This window comes from Rattus norvegicus, chromosome 3 (genome assembly GCF_036323735.1).
Source record: "Rattus norvegicus strain BN/NHsdMcwi chromosome 3, GRCr8, whole genome shotgun sequence".
In the NCBI taxonomy this organism is placed as follows: Eukaryota; Metazoa; Chordata; class Mammalia; order Rodentia; family Muridae; genus Rattus; species Rattus norvegicus.
Window position 1 is genome coordinate 98,217,486 of NC_086021.1, and position 21,035 is coordinate 98,238,520.

Consider the following 21,035-nt stretch of genomic DNA (forward strand, 5'->3'; position numbering starts at 1 on the left):
GTCTTTTCTCTTTTGTTTGTGATTTTCTTAAATAAAATGCAGCTGGATAAAGTGGTATTTATGAGGAATCTTTTTTTTTTACACAGGTATCCATTCAGTAGACATTCAGATCACTTCAATTATAGCCATTAGTGCTAGTAAAAAGAAAGCAATTTACATGTTCTAATTATAGCGGGGGCTACAAAATCTTTAGCAAGCTGGAAACGAAATGGCTTCCAGACTCCTCAGAGTTAATTTTCATCAGGGTGGTGTGATTGACATGGTGGAGGACGTTAATGTGCAGTTCTTTTGGGGAACGGAGGAGGAGAGTGGAAATTGCAGTTTCTCTACTAATTGTACTTGAGGTGTCACTTATGACAATTTCATGTTGTCTAGACAGAGGGAAATGGTAGAAAAATTATTCCAGTGGATTCTCAGATGCTGAGTCCGGATTAATGTGGTTGTTAATCAAGAACAGGGTGGAAGGACAAGTAGTACATCCCCAGAGGCAGATCAGCAAAGTCAACTGTCACCAAGAGAGGCAGTCAGAACCTCCAATACAAAAAGTTGCTTGTACTCCCAGCTCTGTGTTAGTTCAAGAACTAACCATGGACTATTGAGACCCTGCTGGAGTCTTATCCATTTCTATAGCTTAAGAAACTTGGTACATGAAGATGTGAGCTGAAAAAAAGCTGCCCTTGTGATGGTTAATAAAACCAAGCTTACTCTGCTTTCTTCTCCATCTCTTGTAAGGCTCTGTTTACTTCCTTGCCTTGCCTTTCTGGTTTGGACTCTAAGATTTTACTTCCTATTATATAGTATTTTTACTATGTGAAGGTCAAGTCAAAGTCTGTTGTGTTTTGGTTTTTTTGTAAAAAAGTTTTATCACTGTATTTTATGTATATGGGTGTTTGCCTGCAAGTATATCTGTGCAGCATGTGCATGCCAGGTGCCCATGGAGGAAGGAAGACAGTATTGGATCCCCTTGAAACTGCAGTTATAGGCCGTTGTAAGCCACCACGTGGGAATGAAACTCAGGTCTTCTAGAAGAGCATAAAGTGCTCTTAACTGCTGAGCCACTTCTCCAACCCTGGTTGTCACTCCTTTTGTTGCTGTTGTTTTGTTTTGTTTTTTGGGTTTTGTTTTTGGTTTTTTGTTTGTTTGTTTGTTTTCCAAGACAGGGTTTTTTTGTGTGGTCCTGGATGTCCTGGAACTCACAAAGATCCTCTTGCCTCTGCATCCTGAATGCTGAACTAAAGGTGCCACCCAGTGGCTGTTACTTTTAATGACTGGCCTTAGTCAAGTGTTTTTAAGTTTTCAGTTTAGCAATAAAGTTGTGAAAAACTAGCTTAGGAGATAGTTACATGTTTCTTGGTATTGGTTCTGTCAACATGTTCTTTACAGAATTAATGGGGGTAGACTTTTAGGATTTATCTGGATCAAGTTAACACAGAAGTCATAGTTGTGGAATTCTGTAAATCATTTTATGACTTTAGGGGAACAAGTTAGGATGCACTGCCCCTCCCTCAGTGTATATGTTGCCTAATAAAGAACGTATATTCCAGCTGCAGCTTGTGAGATATGTGTGTGAGGCCTAGCTGTGTATTAGGTCGTTTTCACAGATCTGCTCTTCGGTAACATCTAGTGAAAAAGTCTCTGATTTAAATTCCTGATTCCAAAACTGGTCTAGGGCCTGTGAACAGACCTCCCCAGTTTCCCAGAGACATTGTATAGATCAGCTTATACCTTTGAGTTAGATGTAGACAAAAGTGATTTTTATTAAAAATTGAAGGTTCACAATTATAATATGTGGTGGATTTATACAAAGATATGAAAAATAGCTAACTATCAAAGAGTTAGGGGGTCAAATGTTCCCAAAGGGGTCTGGCTGACTTTAGTCATGTTGCATATTAGGTACAGAATTTGTGCTGGATTACCTTGTGCTCTGACGTTTCACTGTCAGTCATTCACTGTCTAGAGGTATTGCAGAATACAGTAATGTTTGCTAAAGACTTTTTTGTGCTTTTCTGGTAAAAGGCATTGTTTTGTGTGTCCTGGTTTGCTTGAACATAGTAAAATAAAACTGTTCCATTCCACAGACATTATGAGCTCTTTCTGTCGTATGTCTGGTTGCCTTCCCACACTACCCCTACCCATGTTACCCTTTTAGCTGTGGTCCTGATTTGGACCACCTCACAGCAGGGACAGGATGTCTATCGGGTTCTGTTGGCATCTGCACCCTGTACTCTGAGTGCACCCTGAGAACTACAGGGCCCTACAGTGATCAGATGAATGCCTATCGCTGGATAACTTAAATGATAATTGCTAGTGTGTGAAATAGGGAGGCTTTGATGCCTCTTCTTTAAATCATAGATGTCAACTTGGAAATCATAATAGAGGTGTCATTTTAGAACACACAATTATTTTTTTTTTTTTACAAAGAATAAAGACTTGTCATCTCCCTTCCTGGGCATGCGCTGAGACAGATCTGGGGCTTGCAGAGCAAGATTAAGAAATCTAGCAAGCAACATTACATGCAAAATTCTTTGACCCACTGCCCCTTTATTCCCTCCAAACATTGCCCTGTTTTTTTATGAAGTCTCTTGGGAACATATAGTGTAGGAGTAACAATGGTTATTTCCTAGGCAAGAAGCCAGCCTCTGAATTCATGATTTAATGAACCTTCAAGGGACCAGGCTTCTTATATATATTAGGACAATTGTGTCAGCACTTTAACCTGAGTGCTTTAAGTGACCAAAAGGGCAAAGGATGATGTAGGCAGTTTCTAAAAACCTTCCTTCAAGAATTTTTTTTAGTGTGCATTTTTTGACATTACACATCCTTGTTTGAGACTCATGGGGTCAGTAAAGAACAATCGGATATGCTTCCTGACTTACTCTTCCCAGTTTAGTTAGACTGCCTGCTGATTCATAAGCTTAGATATTTATTTGTCTCCTATTACATGTTAATTAGGATGTGGATTTTGATGAAGATAAAAAGATGATTTGGAACCAATACAAGCTTTTATGTAGCTTGTAAGTCTAAAAGCAGACACAGACATGTTTATAAATAATCACAGGGAGAAGGTCTGGCTTTTGTTGTTGTTGTTGTTGTTTTGTTTTTGTTTTAAAGAGAGCCTGTTTATGTAGCTCTGGCTGGCCAATAAGAACCAGGCTGGTCTTGAATCACAGGAATCTAACTGGCTCCACTTCAGTCTACCAAGTGCTGGAATGAAAAGTGTTCACTTCTCTGCCCTCCCCCAGGAGATCTCTGTCTCTTTTTTTTTTCCCCCCGGAGCTGAGGACCGAACCCAGGGCCTTGCGCTTGCTAGGCAAGCGCTCTACCACTGAGCTAAATCCCCAACCCCGAGATCTCTGTCTCTTAAGATAGTTACCACCTCTTAAGAGAGTGAACTTTTGGCAGGAGGAGCTAGATATGTGAGTCTTGAAGGATTTTTATGGGCAGTAGTGTATAGTTGATCTGTAACAGGGGTTCTCAAAGTATGGTCAGGAACTCCAGCAGAAGTCTAGAAGCTCTTCTGAATGTTGAGATGTCCTTTGACTTTTCACTAAATTCTTTCACAGAGGAACAGTGGAGTTTCCTAGACTATATGGCATGTAATGTGATTATATCACTAATCGAATGTATGCACTCTTGCCATTTATAATTTGAAATAAGGTTTTAAGTATCAGTAGATCTCCTATTTAAAAAAAAAAAAGTTGTTTAGTGGCCCCATGGTTTTGAAGGAGTTCTGAGATCGAAAGTGTGAAAATATCTGAATAGAATATCTAAAAGGAAAGGGAAATTTCATTGCAAACTTTTTTTTTTTTTCCTGGAGCTGAGGACCGAACCCAGGGCGCTCTACCACTGAGCCAAATCCCCAATCCCCATTGCAAACTTTCTATGTCAAGCTACAGCATTTAAATGTGAGGAGGCTATTGGTTTGCATTTGGCTCCTGAATTTAAACAGTAAATATCACACAGACAGGGCAAGAAAATTGTCCTTGTAAGGCACCAGGCACCAGTGAGCTCTTCTGTCTGCAGAGGCTGTGTAGCTCTGACACTTGATGTTTGCACTGATTGGGGAAGGTCTGAAAATGTTTGTTGTTTTAGGATATTGGCTTTCTCTGTAATTTGACAACCAGGTCTGCAGGCTGTAGTTGTTTAGTAAAGATGTGTTGTCATTGCTAGACTACGTCAGACTTCCTGCTTCTCAAATTTTAGTGTTTATTAAAATTAAAGTGAAAGTTTGTTGTTTTGGTATTCTTTTGTTTTTAAGATGAGGTCTCTTGTGGCCCAGGCTGGTATCCAACTTGTACTAAGCTGAAGGTGATCCTCCTCCTTCCACCTCCCAAGTGCTGGAAGTCTAGACATGTGCCACCAGATCCACCTGACGGTTCTTTTTGTCTTCTAGATGATCTGTCTCATACTCCTAGACCACATTTGACTTCAGAGCTTTCTTTTATTGTTTAGTTTTCCTTATTATCAAACATCCATGTGAAACTGAGAACCTATTGAAAATATTACTCATAATACTAATCAGAAAGAACATTCGTATAAAATGTCAGGAACTTTACAATTTGACTTGTGCCCTCTGCAGAGCTTAATAATCTTGTATTATTCCGTGAGGTGCAGTTAGAACACCTAAAGTTATTAAGCCCTATCCTGCAGTCCTGCTCTTTCTCATTCACATAGTCAGCATCACAGTGTACCCATCCCACACACGGTGAGGTGTATCCTCCAATCACATTCCCCACCCTACATCCAGAATCTTGTTATGTTGCCCAGGCTGGTCTCTAACTTTTTTTTTTTTCCTTTTTCTTTTTTTTTTTTTTGGAGCTGGGGACCGAACCCAGGGCCTTGCGCTTGCTATGCAAGCGCTCTACCACTGAGCTAAATCCCCAACCCCCTGGTCTCTAACTTTTGGTATCTAACAAAAGGAGTAGCTAGAATTAATTACCTTGCCAGGCTGTCTTTCAAGGAATTTTATGTAAGTATGTATTTTGGAATAGAAGTAGGAGAGCTTTTCTTTCAAAGGGCTTCTTCAGAGGAAGTTAATATTTTAGGCATTGTTTCTCTCAGTATTATTCAACTCTGCCTTGGTTCCTACCTCCAAAACAGCTGCAGATTTTATATATATTAGGTGCAAAAATGATCAGTGTATGTATATCTGATATATATGATAAAACTTTATTTTAAAAGCTCAACTCAGAGCCTAGGATAGTTTTCTGTTTTAAAGAAAAATTTTAAGCTAGACATGATGGTACATGCTTTTAATAGCACTTGGAAGGCAGAGATAGCTCTCTGTGAGTTCCTAGACAGACAGGGTTATATAGAGAGGGGTTACATTTTTCCTTTCTTAAAAAACAAAATAATAACAATAACAAAAATCTTTTTTAGGAGCTGGAAAGATGGCTTAGTGGTTAAGATCATTTACTGCTCTGACAGAGAATCTGAATTCTATTCCTACTAACCATATTGGATAGCTTGGTTATGAGGTCCTAAACCCCAGCCCCAGGGTATTCAATGTCCTCGTCTCACTTTTAGGGGCAGTTGCACCCATGTGTATATACTTTACAGTGACATGCATTCATACATATAATTAAAAAATAGAAATAGAATCTGGAGAGATAGCTTAGCAGTTAAAAGCACTGGACCCTGGTTCAAATCCTAGCCACCTATATGGTGGCTAACAGCTCTCTATAACTCCATTTCTAGGGGATCTGATGCTGTCTTCTGGCTTCTTCAGGCAACACATATGGTACATAGAATTACATGCAGACAAACCACCTTTACACATAAAGAAGTAAACTTTTAAAAAACAAAGGTAAACTTTTAAAAAGTTTAAAATGATACTTAATTTGAAAATGCTACCTCCTTTCCTTTTAGATTTTCCTAAAACTTCTAAAGATTTAAAAGATTTTTTTTTTTTTTTTTTTTTTTTTTGGTTCTTTTTTTCGGAGCTGGGGACCGAACCCAGGGCCTTGCGCTTCCTAGGTAAGCGCTCTACCACTGAGCCAAATCCCCAACCCCGATTTAAAAGATTTTTAAATATTGGATTTAATTTTCTTATTACAGTTATTTGTGTGCTGTATGTGTGCATACACATGTCACTTCACATCTGTGGAGGTTACAGGACAATTTGTGAATCAGTTTTCTTCATCCACCACATGGGTCCTGGGGATTAAACTCATTTGCCAGGCTTGATGGCAAGTACCTTTACTCCTAGTCATGTCTGAGCCACGTCCTCAAACCCTTGGATATTGGCTATTTTAATTTGTTGTTTTGGTTTTGAGACAGGGTCCCATATATGCCAGGCTGTTCTTAGACTTACTCTGTAGCCATGATGGGTCTTGCTCCCCCTCCCTGATCCTTTTAAGTTCCCCCTCTGAAAGCTAGAATTATTATGCATGTACCATCATACTCATCACTTGTGGTTTTCTGTGTTTGGGGGTGGGGGCTGGGTTTCTTTGCTTTATTGTTTTGAGACAAGGTCTTCCTATGTATTTCTGGCTGTCTGGAGCTAGCCATGTAGATCAGGATGGCTTTAAACACAAGACGATCCTCCTACCTCTGTCTCCTGAGTGCTGGAATTAATGGAATACACTGTCTTACTGGGTGTTTTGTTTTGTTTTGTTTTGACAAAGATTCCCACTCAGAAGCCCAGCCTGGCCTTTGAATTCAGCAGCAGTTCTCCTGCCTCAGCCTTGTAAGTGCTGGGATCACAGATCTGTACCACTTTTAATGTATTTTATTTGACAGGGTTTCAAACACCAAGGCTCAGGCTGCTCATGGCAGCCTTCTTGGCCTCAGTCTTACTTACATTGGTGGGACATCAATTTTATTTTAAAATAATTTCAACATGCAGAAAAATTGCAAAAACAATAAAAGAATTCTCAAATGCTCTTTGCTTACATTCTCTAAATGTTTGCATTTTGTCACATCTGTTATATTATTCTCTTTTGTTGTACCTATATCTGAATTGATTATTCTTTTATGGTTGACTATTGTTATATTCATATTTTTACATTTGTTAAGTTTTTAAAAAAATATTGAATCATCTCACATTTGTTTGATAGAGAAGTGGCCTTTGGGCTTTTTAAAAAGCATGCTGTTATTGGTGAAAGGCTTTTAAGTAGCCCTTGTGTAATTTACACACATGGCTATACATAAAGCACAAATTAAAGTGTTTTCTTCCTGATCTCCAGTAATTCAAGGTATCATGGCCCTTGTTCTTCACTTAGCCACTACTGGTACGGAAGATAAAGTAGGCTAGCTGTTAGAGAAAAGAGGGTTGGTTTGTTTGTTTGTGTCAGAGTTTTGGTGACTCTATAAAATATTTCTACATTGAGATTACAGGTCAAAAGGAAATGGCAACTTTAAACTTGAACAAATTTTACTGAACCTTCAGTCCTTCCTGATTTCATATTATCAAATTGTGTGATAGATTATTAAGTCAGATTATATTTGTGTGTGCCAGAGCAGAAGGTAGAGCACAGCTGCTACCCTGGTCCACTTACTCATGCCATTTTCCATCCCTTCCCCTGCACATAGTTGGTACTAGGATGGAGAATGCTTTGAGGATCCTAGGCATGCGAGTGGTAATGTCTGTTTATCTCATATCTCTGGTTCATTCTTTAATACACTCCAATTGGTCAGACCTATTTTTATTCCTTGCAGAGAATTTGTTTCATCAGTGATTTATATATGTGAAGAAGTGTTGCCCATCTGGATTGACTCTCTTGATTTCAAGTATTTCCCTCCCTCTTCCTCTCCCTCTCTCCCTCGCTCCCTTTCTCTCCCTTTCTCCCTTTCTCTCCCTCTCTCCCTTTCTCTCCCTCTCTCCCTCTCTCCCTCTCTCCCTCTCTCCCTTCCTCTCCCTCTCTCCCTCTCTCCCTTTCTCTCCCTTTCTCTCCCTCTTCTCCCTTTCTCTCCCTCTCTCCCTCTCTCCCTTTCTCTCCCTCTCTCCCTCTCTCCCTTTCTCTCCCTCTCTCCCTCTCTCTCTCCCTTTCTCTCCCTCTCTCCCTCTCTCCCTTCCTCTCCCTCTCTCCCTCTCTCCCTCTCTCCCTTTCTCTCCCTCTCTCCCTTCCTCTCCCTCTCTCCCTCTCTCCCTTTCTCTCCCTCTCTCCCTCTCTCCCCCTCTCTCCCCCTCTCTCTCCCTCTCTCCCTCTCTCCCTCTCTCCCTTTCTCTCCCTCTCTCCCTTTCTCTCCCTCTTCCCTTTCTCTCCCTCTCTCCCTCTCTCCCTTTCTCTCCCTCTCTCCCTTTCTCTCCCTCTCTCCCTCTCCCCCTTTCTCTCCCTCTTCCCTTTCTCTCCCTCTCTCCCTTTCTCTCCCTCTTCCCTTTCTCTCCCTCTCTCCCTCTCTCCCTTTCTCTCCCTCTCTCCCTTTCTCTCCCTCTCTCCCTCTCCCCCTTTCTCTCCCTCTTCCCTTTCTCTCCCTCTCTCCCTTTCTCTCCCTCTCTCCCTCTTTCCCTCCCCTTTCTCTCCCTTCCCTTCTCTCCTTCCCCCTTCCCCCTCTCCCCCTACCCCAACACACACTCTTACACATGTACATATAAACATTGACTGGTCAATTTTTTGCATTGTTTGTTGGTACAAAGCTTAACATTTTGATGCTATTCTGATTATAAGAAGTCTTCCTGATTAAAATAGAAAGTTAGGATGGGAACTGGAATATGTAAGATATCAAATGGAGTCACTAAAATTGACGTCTAATCTAGATTGTTCTAAGTTTAGGAATCTTCTTTTAGCATCCCTGATAAACCTTCTTATTTCCCTCTGAGCTCTGTCACTGCCTTGACATAGTTGGTAGTGGGCAATATTTGTTTTATAACTTATCCAGTTCACAAAGCAGGTCACTCTGAAAGCCTTCTCACCAAAGGCTTTCTGCTTTACTAAGCATCTATTTAGAGTCAGGAATACTCAGCATCACTTGAAGAGCACTTGAGTTTTGGGTTCTAAAGGCAGGCAGCTATTCCTAGACCTTGTTTCATTCTTCAGTTCTTACCCTGCTCTTGGGGAATGATGTTATTAGTACTATATGGGTAAAATAGGTTGGTCAATGGGTTTTAAGTTTTATAGCTTAGAACAAAAAGGTTTCATTAGGATATGAATAATCCCAACACTTCGAGGCCAGAAACCGGAATAGTTTTCATTCTGGGCCAGCATGTCTCAAACAAGGGGGAAAAAGTGCTGTTGTAGAGGGGGTTAATTATAATAACATATAATATACTGTATATTTTAAGAAACTGGAAAAAATTCACAGTTTTCAATATAAATGATAAAGTATTTGAGGAAATAAACAGGTTTTTCCTGTATGTTTTTATGTGTCAGTTAAGAAATAAGGCTTTAACTACCCAAAGACTGTACATGGACTGACCCTGGACTCTGACCTCATAGGTAGCAATGAATAGCCTAGTAAGAGCACCAGTGGAAGGGGAAGCCCTGGGTCCTGACAAGACTGAACACCTAGTGAACGTGATTGTTTTGGGGAGGGTGGTAATGGGGGAGGATGGGGAGGGGAACACCCATATAGAAGGCAAGGGGGAGGGGATAGGGGGATGTTGACCTGGAAACCAGGAAAGGGAACAACAATTGAAATGTAAATAAGAAATACCCAATTTAATAAAGATGGAGGGAAAAATAATAAAAATAAAAAATAAAAAGAAGAAATAAGGCTTTATAAAGAGGAAATAAATGACTTGCACAACAGCCTTCTTAAAAACTGACTTTCCCTAACCATCACAATGTTTTGCATTTGACATGAAACTTTTTTTTTTTTTTTTGGTTCTTTTTTTCGGAGCTGGGAACCGAACCCAGGGCCTTGTGCTTCCTAGGTAAGCGCTCTACCACTGAGCTAAATCCCCAGCCCCAATGTTTTGCATTTGAATGACCTAGATATGACATTATTTTTGTTGTAATGTTAGAAAAGAAAGAGAAATATGCTAGTTAATCTGTATCACATAATTTAAGATGTATCTCAATTTACGACACATTGGAATATGAAAAAAAGTGTGTTTTAGAATAATGAAATAGAACATTTCTGCTGTTGCAAATAGTGATATCACTAGAGAGAAGGTGGATTTTATTACCTTCTTTTCTTCTTCATTGGGTATATTGTATTCTTTCTATTGACTGCTCTTTGAAGTTTGGCCATATCGTAGTAGAAAATATACTTTAATGGTTGCCTATCCACGCAGAATGGGTAAAGCTAAGGTGCTGGGTGTCAATTGTTTCTGTCTTGCTTGTGACTGGAGATGCCACTGTGGGCCAGTTGCTGGGATAGTGACTGCCCGTGACTATACCTAAAGCCAGCTGGTTTTAATAACGTTGAATTTTCTTAACTCAATTGGAAAAGAAGGGTAGCTGCTGTTCTTACCCTGCAGATCTGTTTAAGGAAGGATCTGGCAGGGAGCCGGAGACCTGCTCCTGGGAGAGCCAGGCAAGATGCTTCTGGAGAGGAACAATATGCAGTTTTTTTCTGAGACTACTTCCTTTGAGATGTGTTCTGCATTAGGAGTTTGCATGGCTGCCAAGCATGTGTGTGTGTGTGTGTGTGTGTGTGTGTGTGTGTGTGTGTATATATATATATATATATATATATATATATATATATATATATATATATGAATGAGTGAGCTGGGAAGTAGTATGGTAGACCAGGAAGCCCCTGGACCACACATGTTTATTGGATGTGTTTTATTTAAATAACCTTTGCTGTATTTGTTTGCTAAAACTTAACCATGAAATTTCATGCAGAAATCTAGATTTTGGTTATTCAAAATCCAACAAGCCAGCAATACTGAAGCCGGGTTGGAGCTTGGTAATAATTGGCTATAGCTGAGTGATAGGATTCCAGTCTTTCTGTTTGCTAGTGTTTATTACTCACCATAGCTACATGCAGTAGGCACTTGTTTCCTACCTAGCCTCTGGAAGGTTGTATAGTACAACATTAGAGATTTGAAGCATTCGGGAGTTTAAACAGGCCTCATGGGAATCTTTAATAGTTGTGTGTCGTGGGCCCATGTACTTAATTCTCTAGTCCCAGTGTTCTTGTGTATCTAGTAATTCTTAAGATCTCCAGTGTGCTGAGGCCTGGTACCCAAAAAACCACCTGATAAAATGCGTGTTACTATCATTAGTTGGAATTTATGATGGGTCAGGATAATAAAAGGAAAGGTTTTTGCAAGTTATTAAGAGAAAGTGTACTCTTTCTCACAAAGAGGGTGTGGGTAGGGTAGAAGGCGTAGGTGAGGGTGTGTGGACTGTGACGGTGCACAGGAGCTGATTGCCAGGATAACTGTGTGATGCTCTCTTTCTCTATGCCTTATTTTCCTTTTCTGTTGCTTCTAGCCCGTTTGTCTGCTGAAGGAGCAATAAAGAGGTATAAGGTCACATTTCTGCTGCATTGCGAGTATTTCACTGAAGAACAGCATTCAGCTTATCACGGTGGTCCTGTCCATACGGACCTCCGTAGTGCTCCATTTATTAATGTTTCTATATAATTAAATTGTTGGAAGGGTAACACCCCAGATAATAGATGCTAGCTGACTGCGAAGGGGGATCTTATTTACCTCTCCCCCATTTCTCTTATGACTGAGCTCTGAGTTGGAAATTGACAGGGATTATTGCCATCTTTTTAATCTCTGCTAGGAGGCTGCTGGAGTCTTCCCTCATTTCATTATCCCGTTATGATGGAGCAGGATCCAGAGAGCACCCAATTTACCCAGACCCAGCGAGGTAAGGCCAAAATGAGAAATGGCACTAGGAGGGGGGAGGGGCGGCCCTTGGGGTTGCCAAGTTGTGGGAAGCCCCACCTGTGCCTCTCTGGTCCTGGTGCTCTTTTACTCTTAAGTCACAGTGTTAAGGCAGGGATCTCAAGTGATGGGGAGTCTTGCAGGTAAGTGAATGGCATCTCTGGTGACAGAGGATTATAATTGAGCCATGGTCCTTTGGGGGACACTCGGGTACCTACCTGTAGAGGGCATAGGTATTCTTTCCTGCTACTCAAGAGGCTGTTGGCTGTGAGATGGACAGCCAAAAGAAGAGCCAAAGTTTTGAACATTTTATTTGTAGGGAAGATACTTAACATTAAACAAATTTACAATAGCAAAAGGGTAAAAAAAAAAAAAAAGAAATCAAGCCAGTTTTTAGACACTATTCAAAAGAAGAGATAAAGGAAGCATAATGGAATGAAATTGTCATTTTTCTAAAGTGTTTGCTTTATTCTGTTTTAGAAGACATTTGAAAGGTTACTGAAACTGTGTGTGTGTGTGTGTGTGTGTGTGTGTGTGTGTGTGTGTGTGTGTGTGTGGATGGGTGTATATGTGTGTGTTTGTGGTGTGGGCACATGCAGAGGCCAGATGAAGACTTTGGAGCCTTTCTCTGTTCTTCCCATTATCATTTTCATCATCATTGTTGTCATCATCGTCATCATCGTTCATTTTTGAGTTAGCCTTTCTTGCTGAACTAGAAGTTTGCCATTGTATATAGGCAGACCTGGTATCCCTCTTTCTGTTTCTTGAAGTGCTGGAATCACAGATACCTGGGTCATGCCTAGTTTTTACATGGTTGCTGGAGAATTGCACATAGGCCCTTTTGCTTTTACAGCAAACTCCTTTATCCACCCAGCGAAACATTTTTCTGGGCCTGAAATTTTTAAAAGTTGGGGGGAAAGAAATGTTTTTCATTTGAGCCTAAGGGACCATCCTAAAGTTCCTAGTGCTGCTAACAAAACCAAGGCCGGGACATTGAGTTGTTGTAGGACAACATTTATCAGTAAAGAGCAGCCTCATGTGGTTGCCATAGCTGGATTTGATGACATTTTTAGATCTGAAAAGAGCTGACTTGACTATTATTTAAATAGTATAAGAAAATGGATAACTTACAGTGGTGGGCTAGGGAAGTCAAAGTATAGGCCAGATAAAACTAAACGAGTCTTAAGGTTTTTCTGTCTACCCGGAAACACCTTTATAGACCAACTTGACTGCAGAGATAGTGATTTTGTCATTGCCACAGTTCTGTTGCAGTAGTGCACATTCTCACCAAGATAGTAGGAACAGTAGGAACAAAGGCTTCCATGGTCCTACAGTGTTTCCCTTATCCCAGGAGTACCAAATCCAAGGGTCCAGACAGCAGAGGTGGAGACTTTAAAATTAGATAGGCATTCAGGTGGTGATCAAAGCAAGGACATTTATATTAGTCTCTAATTATGTTGGAAAAACATAAGTCCTTAAAAAGAGAAGGGAAAGTTTCACAATTTCTAGAATCATAAAACAATCAATACAACTTTCTGCCATAAAGTTTCTTTTCAAGCCTGCTGTCTCAATGCACGCCTTTAACTCCAGCAGTTGGGAAGCAGAGGTAGGTAGATCTCTGGATTTGAGGCCAGCCTGTTCTACATAGTGAGTTTCAGACAGCAGCAGGAATCTCATCCTCAGAAATTTTCGACTGGGAAACTTTAGTTTTTTGTTTCTGAGACTGGGCCAAATATACAGCTTGGGTTGACCTCTAGCTCACTGTGTAGCCAGTGGAGGCTGGTCGCAAATTTGTGATCTTTCTGCCTCTGCCTCAGAATGTAAGGATTATGGTTATTGTCCTCTCATGCACTCTGTTATTTATTCCTGCTCGGATTTCTTTACTATTGAAAGGCTTCTTAAATACCTAAGATTTTCACTTGGAACATTTCCTGGTTGCTTGACGGTCCTGGGTCCCCTCAGTAGAAGGGCATTCGTTACCATCTCCTCATGTAGTACTCATTTCTTCTGTCCTCTTACTTGTGTCCTATATCATATGGATAGGGAAAGGTTTTGTGAGACATTTTCTAAAGTATGTAAAAACCTTCCTTTCCTCCTGGATACATAAGAGGGCAAAACTATGTTAGAACTCTCTCTTTCTTTGTTTATTTGTATCTGGTAACATAGTTTCATAGTTTAAGAAATTCCTATAATGTAATTAAACAACTAGGATTATGCAATGCTGTATTTAAGTCTCTACACAAAAGGGTAGTCTTTATTCAATATTATAGCAATAACACTATTTCTAACCCTTTACCAGCAATAGTCCATTTTTTTTCCTATTCTTTCTGACCATCCATAGCTGAGAAATGGGTGCACTTATTGTTACTTGTGCTCTCTTCCACATCAGTTCCCTTCAATTCTGGCCCGTTACATATTTTCTTCTCTAAATTTAATCCACATTTAATTTCTGCTGGAAGACTTTAGTATGTTAGGTTAAAATAAGAACAACATAAAGGCACTGACTTCTGTCCAAAGTTTGATGTTTAGTGGTTGAATGATTGATAACAGGTATCCAAATGAGTAATGAAAATATCATGAGTTGAGCCTTTTGGAAAATAGTTGTTGTTGTTTGATTAGTTTGGTGTAGTCTGATTAGCTTCTGCTTCTGCATGTCTCTGCCCACCTACTGTACAAAGGTAATTTGGAGTCAGCGTGCTCAGTGTAGTATATTATTTTAACATGTAAACTTAGAGTTGCAATGATTACTAGCCAGCTCCTTGAGAATTCTATTTAATGACTGGCCCAAAGGATAGACGGCTTTAACTATAGCCTTAGGTGCTATTGCAGTTGACTACAAGAACTCTTTTAGCCTAGGAAGGTAGAACTCCTGAGAACAAAGTTTCAGAGTTACTACAGGTGGAACTGCAAGATGTTTGCAGTTTTGGGGGTGCCTCTGTTACTAACATAAGTTGCCCAACTGACCTCAAATTTACAAGTCTCCCAGCTGTAGTCCTTCAGCCTCTTGAGTAGCTGAGATTACAGTCACACAAGTGTGCCCAACAACAAATACTTTTCTTTCATTTAAATACAGCTATTCTAAGTCAGTTTTTTTAGTATTCTCAGTAAGACAAAATACACCTCCCCTTTTCACTATCCAAATATTATAAAAATGTAAAAATCTCCCAGGTTTGTGATTTTTTTTTCTTTTATATATAGACAGTATATATCTATCACTAACCCTTTCTCTACTTTAAAATTTTCTTTTAGAAGAGTTGCCTTATGAGTAGATAAGGGTATTTGTTACATGTACATACATCTTAAAATGTTGAGATAGGGTCTCATATAGCTCATGCCAGCTTCAGACTTGTGTGTTGATACTGACCTTGCACTCCTGATCCATCTGCTTCAGTTTTGTAGTGCTGAGAGTATAGGCTTGTGTCACTGCCCAGCCAGTTTATTCTTTTTAATGGCTCCCTGGTGTTTCTTTGTGTGGAAACAATTTACTTAGTCTATTGGTATGTTTCTGGGTTTTTCTCAGGTTTTCCCTACTGATGACAGTGTCACAAATGAACTTTCTCATGTAATTTATATATCATTCATTTATATTCTTGTGTATTTCTGTGTGATAAAGTTCAGTGGTGGACTTGCATCCTTGTGAGTTCTTTAGCAATCTCTTAACATTGTCATATAAGACATTTTTCTATTGTTCTTGGTTTATAGCCTTTATTACAGAAGAATGTTGTAAAGATGGAAGAAAACCTTAAGAATGGGAAGGAATGTGTAGAATTATGTTAGAAATTGTTAGAGAGCTAAGACATGTCCTTGATTTCAGCTGGAGTCGAGACTGATTTATTGGAACCCTAGCAAAGGAGATGTTTTCTCCATTGCTGTAATTCTACAAATTTGAAGTTCTTTTTTCTATTAGGTTTTTCTTTCCTCCGAAATACAAAATGACTCTCAATCCCTATCCTGGATACTTTTCCACGCACAAAAAACTGTGATTAATTTGCGAGTGAGGGAGATAGTGGTTTCACAGAGATGATAAGGAGCTAGATGAAAGCTGGAGCTCTATGTGTTTGTTGAAGAAAGAAGTCCTGGTAAAGAGGTTACCTCTGGGTATCTTTGCTAATCATCTAAGTTTTATATCATCTTCTGGCCTGTTCTCTCATCTGTAAAACGTCCAGACTTGATTACTAAAGTCTTTTTCATTTCTTATACTTTGTGTTTGGACACTGAGTAAGGAAGAGCTATTTAAGGACACCCTTAGAAGCTAAGCCAGGTTCCATAAGAGCCTGAGAAAGAAGAGAGGCCCAGTGCTAGTCCTCTTGGGAAAGGGCCACTCTTGATGAGAAGATGACTGATTATGTGGCCTGTTTGCCTTATCGCAGAACAGAAGCATTGGGGTGGTCTGGTATACATATTCTGCAGCACAAACCTCCTGGTGAGTTAAATGCTCTCTATTTCTCACATACCCAGTGCTGCCTCAGCAGGGAGATGCCATGGGAAAGTTGGCTTTTTCTATCTTTAACAGTATTCCCCACATTAGTGCTAGTTTGTGTTTGTCCATCTCTGTCTCTCTCAGATTATCTCCTGCTGCATACTACGCCCAGAGGATGATCCAGTATCTCTCAAGGAGAGACAGTATTCGCCAGCGCTCCATGCGCTACCAACAGAATCGGCTTCGTTCTTCCACCTCCTCTTCTTCCTCAGACAACCAGGGTCCATCAGTAGAGGGAACCGACTTGGAATTTGAGGACTTTGAGTAAGTATATTCTCAGTTTGCTTCCTTCTTCTTCCTCCCAGACTGAGAGTGCTTCTGAGTGGGCCACTGTTTTTGTAGCAGTGGTGAGTACTCTTGTCTCCAGCTCCTAAGTTATTATTTTAAGTAGCGAGCTGGGCTGAGGATCAGTAGGGCTTCAAGTACCTGGAGTACTCCCATTTCTGGCAGTTACACTGCTGATTCACCAGAGCCTCTGGGAAGGGACAGCCCATTGGGCCACAAGTCAGAGTGGAAAGAGGTTGGCTGCCCTCCTGATCTTATTTGTGTCTCTTAGTGGTGTGTATGGTGGAAATGCTTTTCTTGGGCTATTTTCACAGGACAAAAAGAGCAGGAGGCTTGGCGCTTTTTCTCTTAACTAGAGTAGAGGTGACAATTAGGTTTCATTATAAATATTAGATTTCCTTGAATAAACTGATTCCTTGAGATCTGACTCTCTTGCCTCCACTTAGTCTTCTGTTCCTGGATCTACCTGTCAGGTTAAGGTACTCGCTTGAGACCACTGTCAACTGGGGCTGATGATGCATCTCCTCTTTCTCCACTCCCTTCTCCTCCTCTTCTTCTTTTAAAGATTTGTTTATTTAATGTATACAAGTACACTGCAGCTGTCTTCAGACACACCAGAAGAGGGCATCACATCCCATTACAGATGACTGTGAGCCACCATGTGGTTGCTGGGATTTGAACTCAGGACCTCTGGAAGAGCAGTCAGTGCTCTTAACTGTTGAACCATCTCTCCAGCCTCTCCCTTCTCTTCTTTTTCCTTTCTTTTTTTGTGTTGTTGAGTGGGGTGAGGACAGGGCCAAAGAGCAGGACCAGCCCCGAGTTCCAGAGTCAGTGCTTTCCAACCCTCCTGCTGAGTTTCGCCTATCGGATATTCTGTTCCTGACTTTCTAGCATTTGTTGTGCTCCCAGCTTAAAATTGAGTTTTCCTAGCTTGTATCAAATTAGACATTTGGCTTTTGTTTTGATTTTGCATTTTGTCATTTTTTAACATGCAAAAGAAAAAAAGAAGCATTCCCCTCCCCCCCTTTGTGATGGCTTTATTGGAATATGACAGTCTCCTCTGCCCTTCTTGACGTGCCTTGGTAGATCTGGAATCTTAAGGGTTCTTACCTATCCCCAAACCATTTTCCTCTTGTCACCTGCATAGTTAGTTTCCCACAAGCTATCTTGCAATAGAGCCACAGGGTATATTTGATGTCTTTGCCAGAAAGGACTAAGGTACAATGGAATAACCTTTGTTCCAGCTTGCCTTCCCAATGCTTATGGTGAACACATGAGCATTTGAATCCTGGGAAGCAAAAGGAGGAACATACAATGTCCGGGAAAAGATTTTAATGTTCAACAAATACAGATTTAGCACAAAGCAGATGGAGCAGGAGTATGCTGGTCCTGTCAGTAATCACTGAAGAAGAGCCTGGCAGCTCTCTGACCATCGGCATGCCCTTTTCTCTATCTGTCCTCCTGGGTAAGATGGCTGCATGTACCAACAGTGAAGGGGGCCAGCCTATAGATGTCTATAATGACATACATTATACTGGAGATGTAGTAATTTTTCTAGCACAAGGGTCCTTTTAGGGAAGGAGTTTAAGCATACATGCCAATGGGGTTGGGTTGCAATTCACTTGCTTAGCATGTGAGGTCCTTTGTTGGATTTCTCAGCACTGCAAACATATAAACACACACACACACACACACACACACACACACACACACACACACACACACGTGCAACACACATACACAGTTCAGTTGTGGGTGATGGAGGAGGAGTAGAGGAGAGAGGAGAGAGAAACACTTGTAGTGAGGTTGCTGCCATTGTAGTACTGTGAAAAACCTGGGTGACTTTAGTTCAGTTATTCTGTAGTGCTCTAGGACACTGGACTCTGGCTTGCCTTGCCTCTTTCTATGCATGCTTGAAATTGAAGTTGAAATTGCCTCTTAACCAGTGGTGTGATGTGAGGATCATGCCTTTCAGCTGTACTCTGCCTCGTGACTTGTCCTTCACAATGGAGTTCTGGGTTAGTTTAAAATGTTCTGTTCTCATTTTACCTTCCCTTTCTTCTGCTGCCACCTCCTCGCTCTCCCCTTCCTTCCCCCTCGATTTTCCTCTGTCAGACTGCCTTCTGTGTGTGTTCCCCCAACCCACCTGTGCTCTCATCATCTCCCTGGGCTTCAGCATGACCTTGTTTTACATTGCCTTCTTTATCTTTCCTTCATCAGCTTACCAGTGTTTTCCTAGGTCTTTATTAGTCATGGGCTGATCTCCCTAATGCCCCACCTATATGGCCCTCTCCAAATGTTTGCCTTTTAGAAGAAGATGGTTTTGGTACAAACTATAATCTTGCTTTTGATAGCAGCTATGGATCAGTTACCGTAACATGAGTAGTAAAGGACATCCAGTGAAAGAGGTGACTTGCTGTCCCTTCTTTTTCTATCTTTTCTGTCCCATTCATCCTATAAGCTGAGTACTGGTTGTAGTTGCTCCCTTTCATCTCTAGTGCACAAGGGAGAGGCAGAAATTAACAGCCTGTTCTAATTTATTTGCCATAATCCTATTCCTTAGCTTTGATAGCTAGAAAGGATGTTATTTAGTCAGTCCGTCCATCTCTCCCTCTCTCTCTCCCTCCCTCCCTCCCTTCCCTCCTTGTTTTTCGAGACAGGGTTTTTCTATGTAGTCCTGGCTGTCCTGGAACTTGTTCTCTAGACCAGCTGGCCTCAAACTCAGAGATCCACCTACCTCTCTCTGCCATCAGAGTGCTGAGATTAAAGGCTTTTGTTGCCACCACCACCCAGCTCAGGATAATTAATTTTTAACTTATGTGTGTGGATATTTTGCCTACATGTATATCTGTGAACCTTCGTGGTGCCTGGTGTTCACAGAGACCTGACAAGAGCATCAGGTCACCTAGAACTGGAGTTACAGACAGTTCTAAGTTTCCATGTGGGTGGGTGCTTAGAACTGAACCTTGGTCCTCTGGAAGAGCAATAAGTGCTTTTAACTGCTGAACCATATCTCCAACTCTCAGAAAAGATGTGTGTGAGGGGGGTTGGGAGAATGTTATATAGTCATAAATTATAGCTATTTTAGTATAGAGAAGCAGGTAAGGTTTTTGTGATCTGAAATCTGCCTAAAGAGAGATACTGTTCTATTGGGTTTCTGTATTTTCTGAGCACATCACAATCCTACCTGTAAGGCCTAATATCATCCTCTCCACTCTCCCTTTTTCTCAGTCATAGATTCATTTTACTGTTCTTGAACAGTTTTCATCCAGATGCATAAAGTCCCTAGGAAATCAGATTATGTCTTCTTTCATTCTCTTTCATCATCAAAAAATATCAGCTACTATAGTGTTTATATGCAGAGTTGTTAATAACTTATATTTATAAGTATATATATAGTATATATAGTATAGATATTTATAGCCAAAGTATCCATCTCATATGTATATATAACAATTGCTGATGTATTCATTGTAGATTATTTGCATATCTTTTTATATATAAATATTAGATTTAAAATTCTTGTTGAATCCTTTTTTAATCCTTTTTTAATCCTTTTTTTTAATTGTTATACTAAAACACATTTTTTTCTTTTGTGTTTTTTTTTTTTGTTTGTTTGTTTGTTTCTTGGGTTTTTTGCCCAGTCCCAAATGCCACAGAGCAGCCTGCGGCACTATACCGACACTATACCGTTGGCGACGGGTTGATCCATCATGTGGCTGCGGCCGCTTACCCTGCTTTTCAGTGCCTGTGCCTTGTCTTGTTGAATCCTTTTAATGACCAAACAAAAGGGCTAATAAATCATTCTCATCTGTTGTTCTTTGACTGAGGATATCACCATATCAGAAATGTATCAGATTAGAGAACATGAATAAGAATATTTATTGTCTTTAGATCTAAAATCTTATAACAGTGATGTACAATCATATTTGGGTCCTTTCATATACTTGTTGTGGAATAGACCTTTCAGACTTGTCTCAGGGAGGATGCCCTTGGAAATTGGTCAGGTTAAATTTTCTATTCTTTTGTAGTCTGGATTGATGACTGTCTTCTAGGCAAGCATCTTCTCCTGCCATTCATCTCTGTCTGTGTTGAGGGTTGAAATGGCAGGATCCCGGTGTTTATCAAAATGTACAAATAGGATGTCCAGAAACTTGCTGTCAGCAGGTCTGTTCTGAAGTCCTCAGCCAACTGTCTTTGCATAAAATATTCACAAGCAGGGTAAAGGTGTGTCTGTCCATTGACATTACTGTCTGCCTGTGTTAGAGCGCAGACTGCTTACTTGAATGTAGTTGTCATGTAAGCATAGCAAAATTCCTATTTTAATTTTTAACTGTCCCGTTAGATAAAGGACAGGTAACTAATACAAAAAGCACAAGAGAAGTGCCTTTTTCCAGTAGTTTCTAAGACTTGCAAAAGAATACTGTGTGTGTTTATGATAATTCTAGCTAATCTTTAATTTTTTTAATTAAAATCACTATTAGAAAGAGAGTGGCCATGCAGTGGCGGTGCCCACCTTTAATTCCAGCGCTCAGA

The 21,035-nt window shown here is 40.4% G+C and overlaps 1 protein-coding gene across 14 annotated transcripts in view; it reads left to right on the forward strand.

Annotated features, from left to right (window-relative positions):
• Ambra1 (autophagy and beclin 1 regulator 1) overlaps positions 1–21,035 on the forward strand; it is a 189,251-nt gene that overhangs the window by 60,860 nt on the left and 107,356 nt on the right. For 6 of the 14 annotated variants that reach the window (NM_001134341.3, XM_008762030.4, XM_063284451.1 and 3 more), the window contains 2 exon segments: positions 11,631–11,717; positions 16,299–16,478. The exons of 2 other annotated variants lie outside the window; for them this stretch is intronic. In NM_001134341.3, coding sequence (NP_001127813.3) covers positions 11,631–11,717; positions 16,299–16,478 — 267 coding nt within the window. 14 annotated transcript variants of the gene reach the window in all.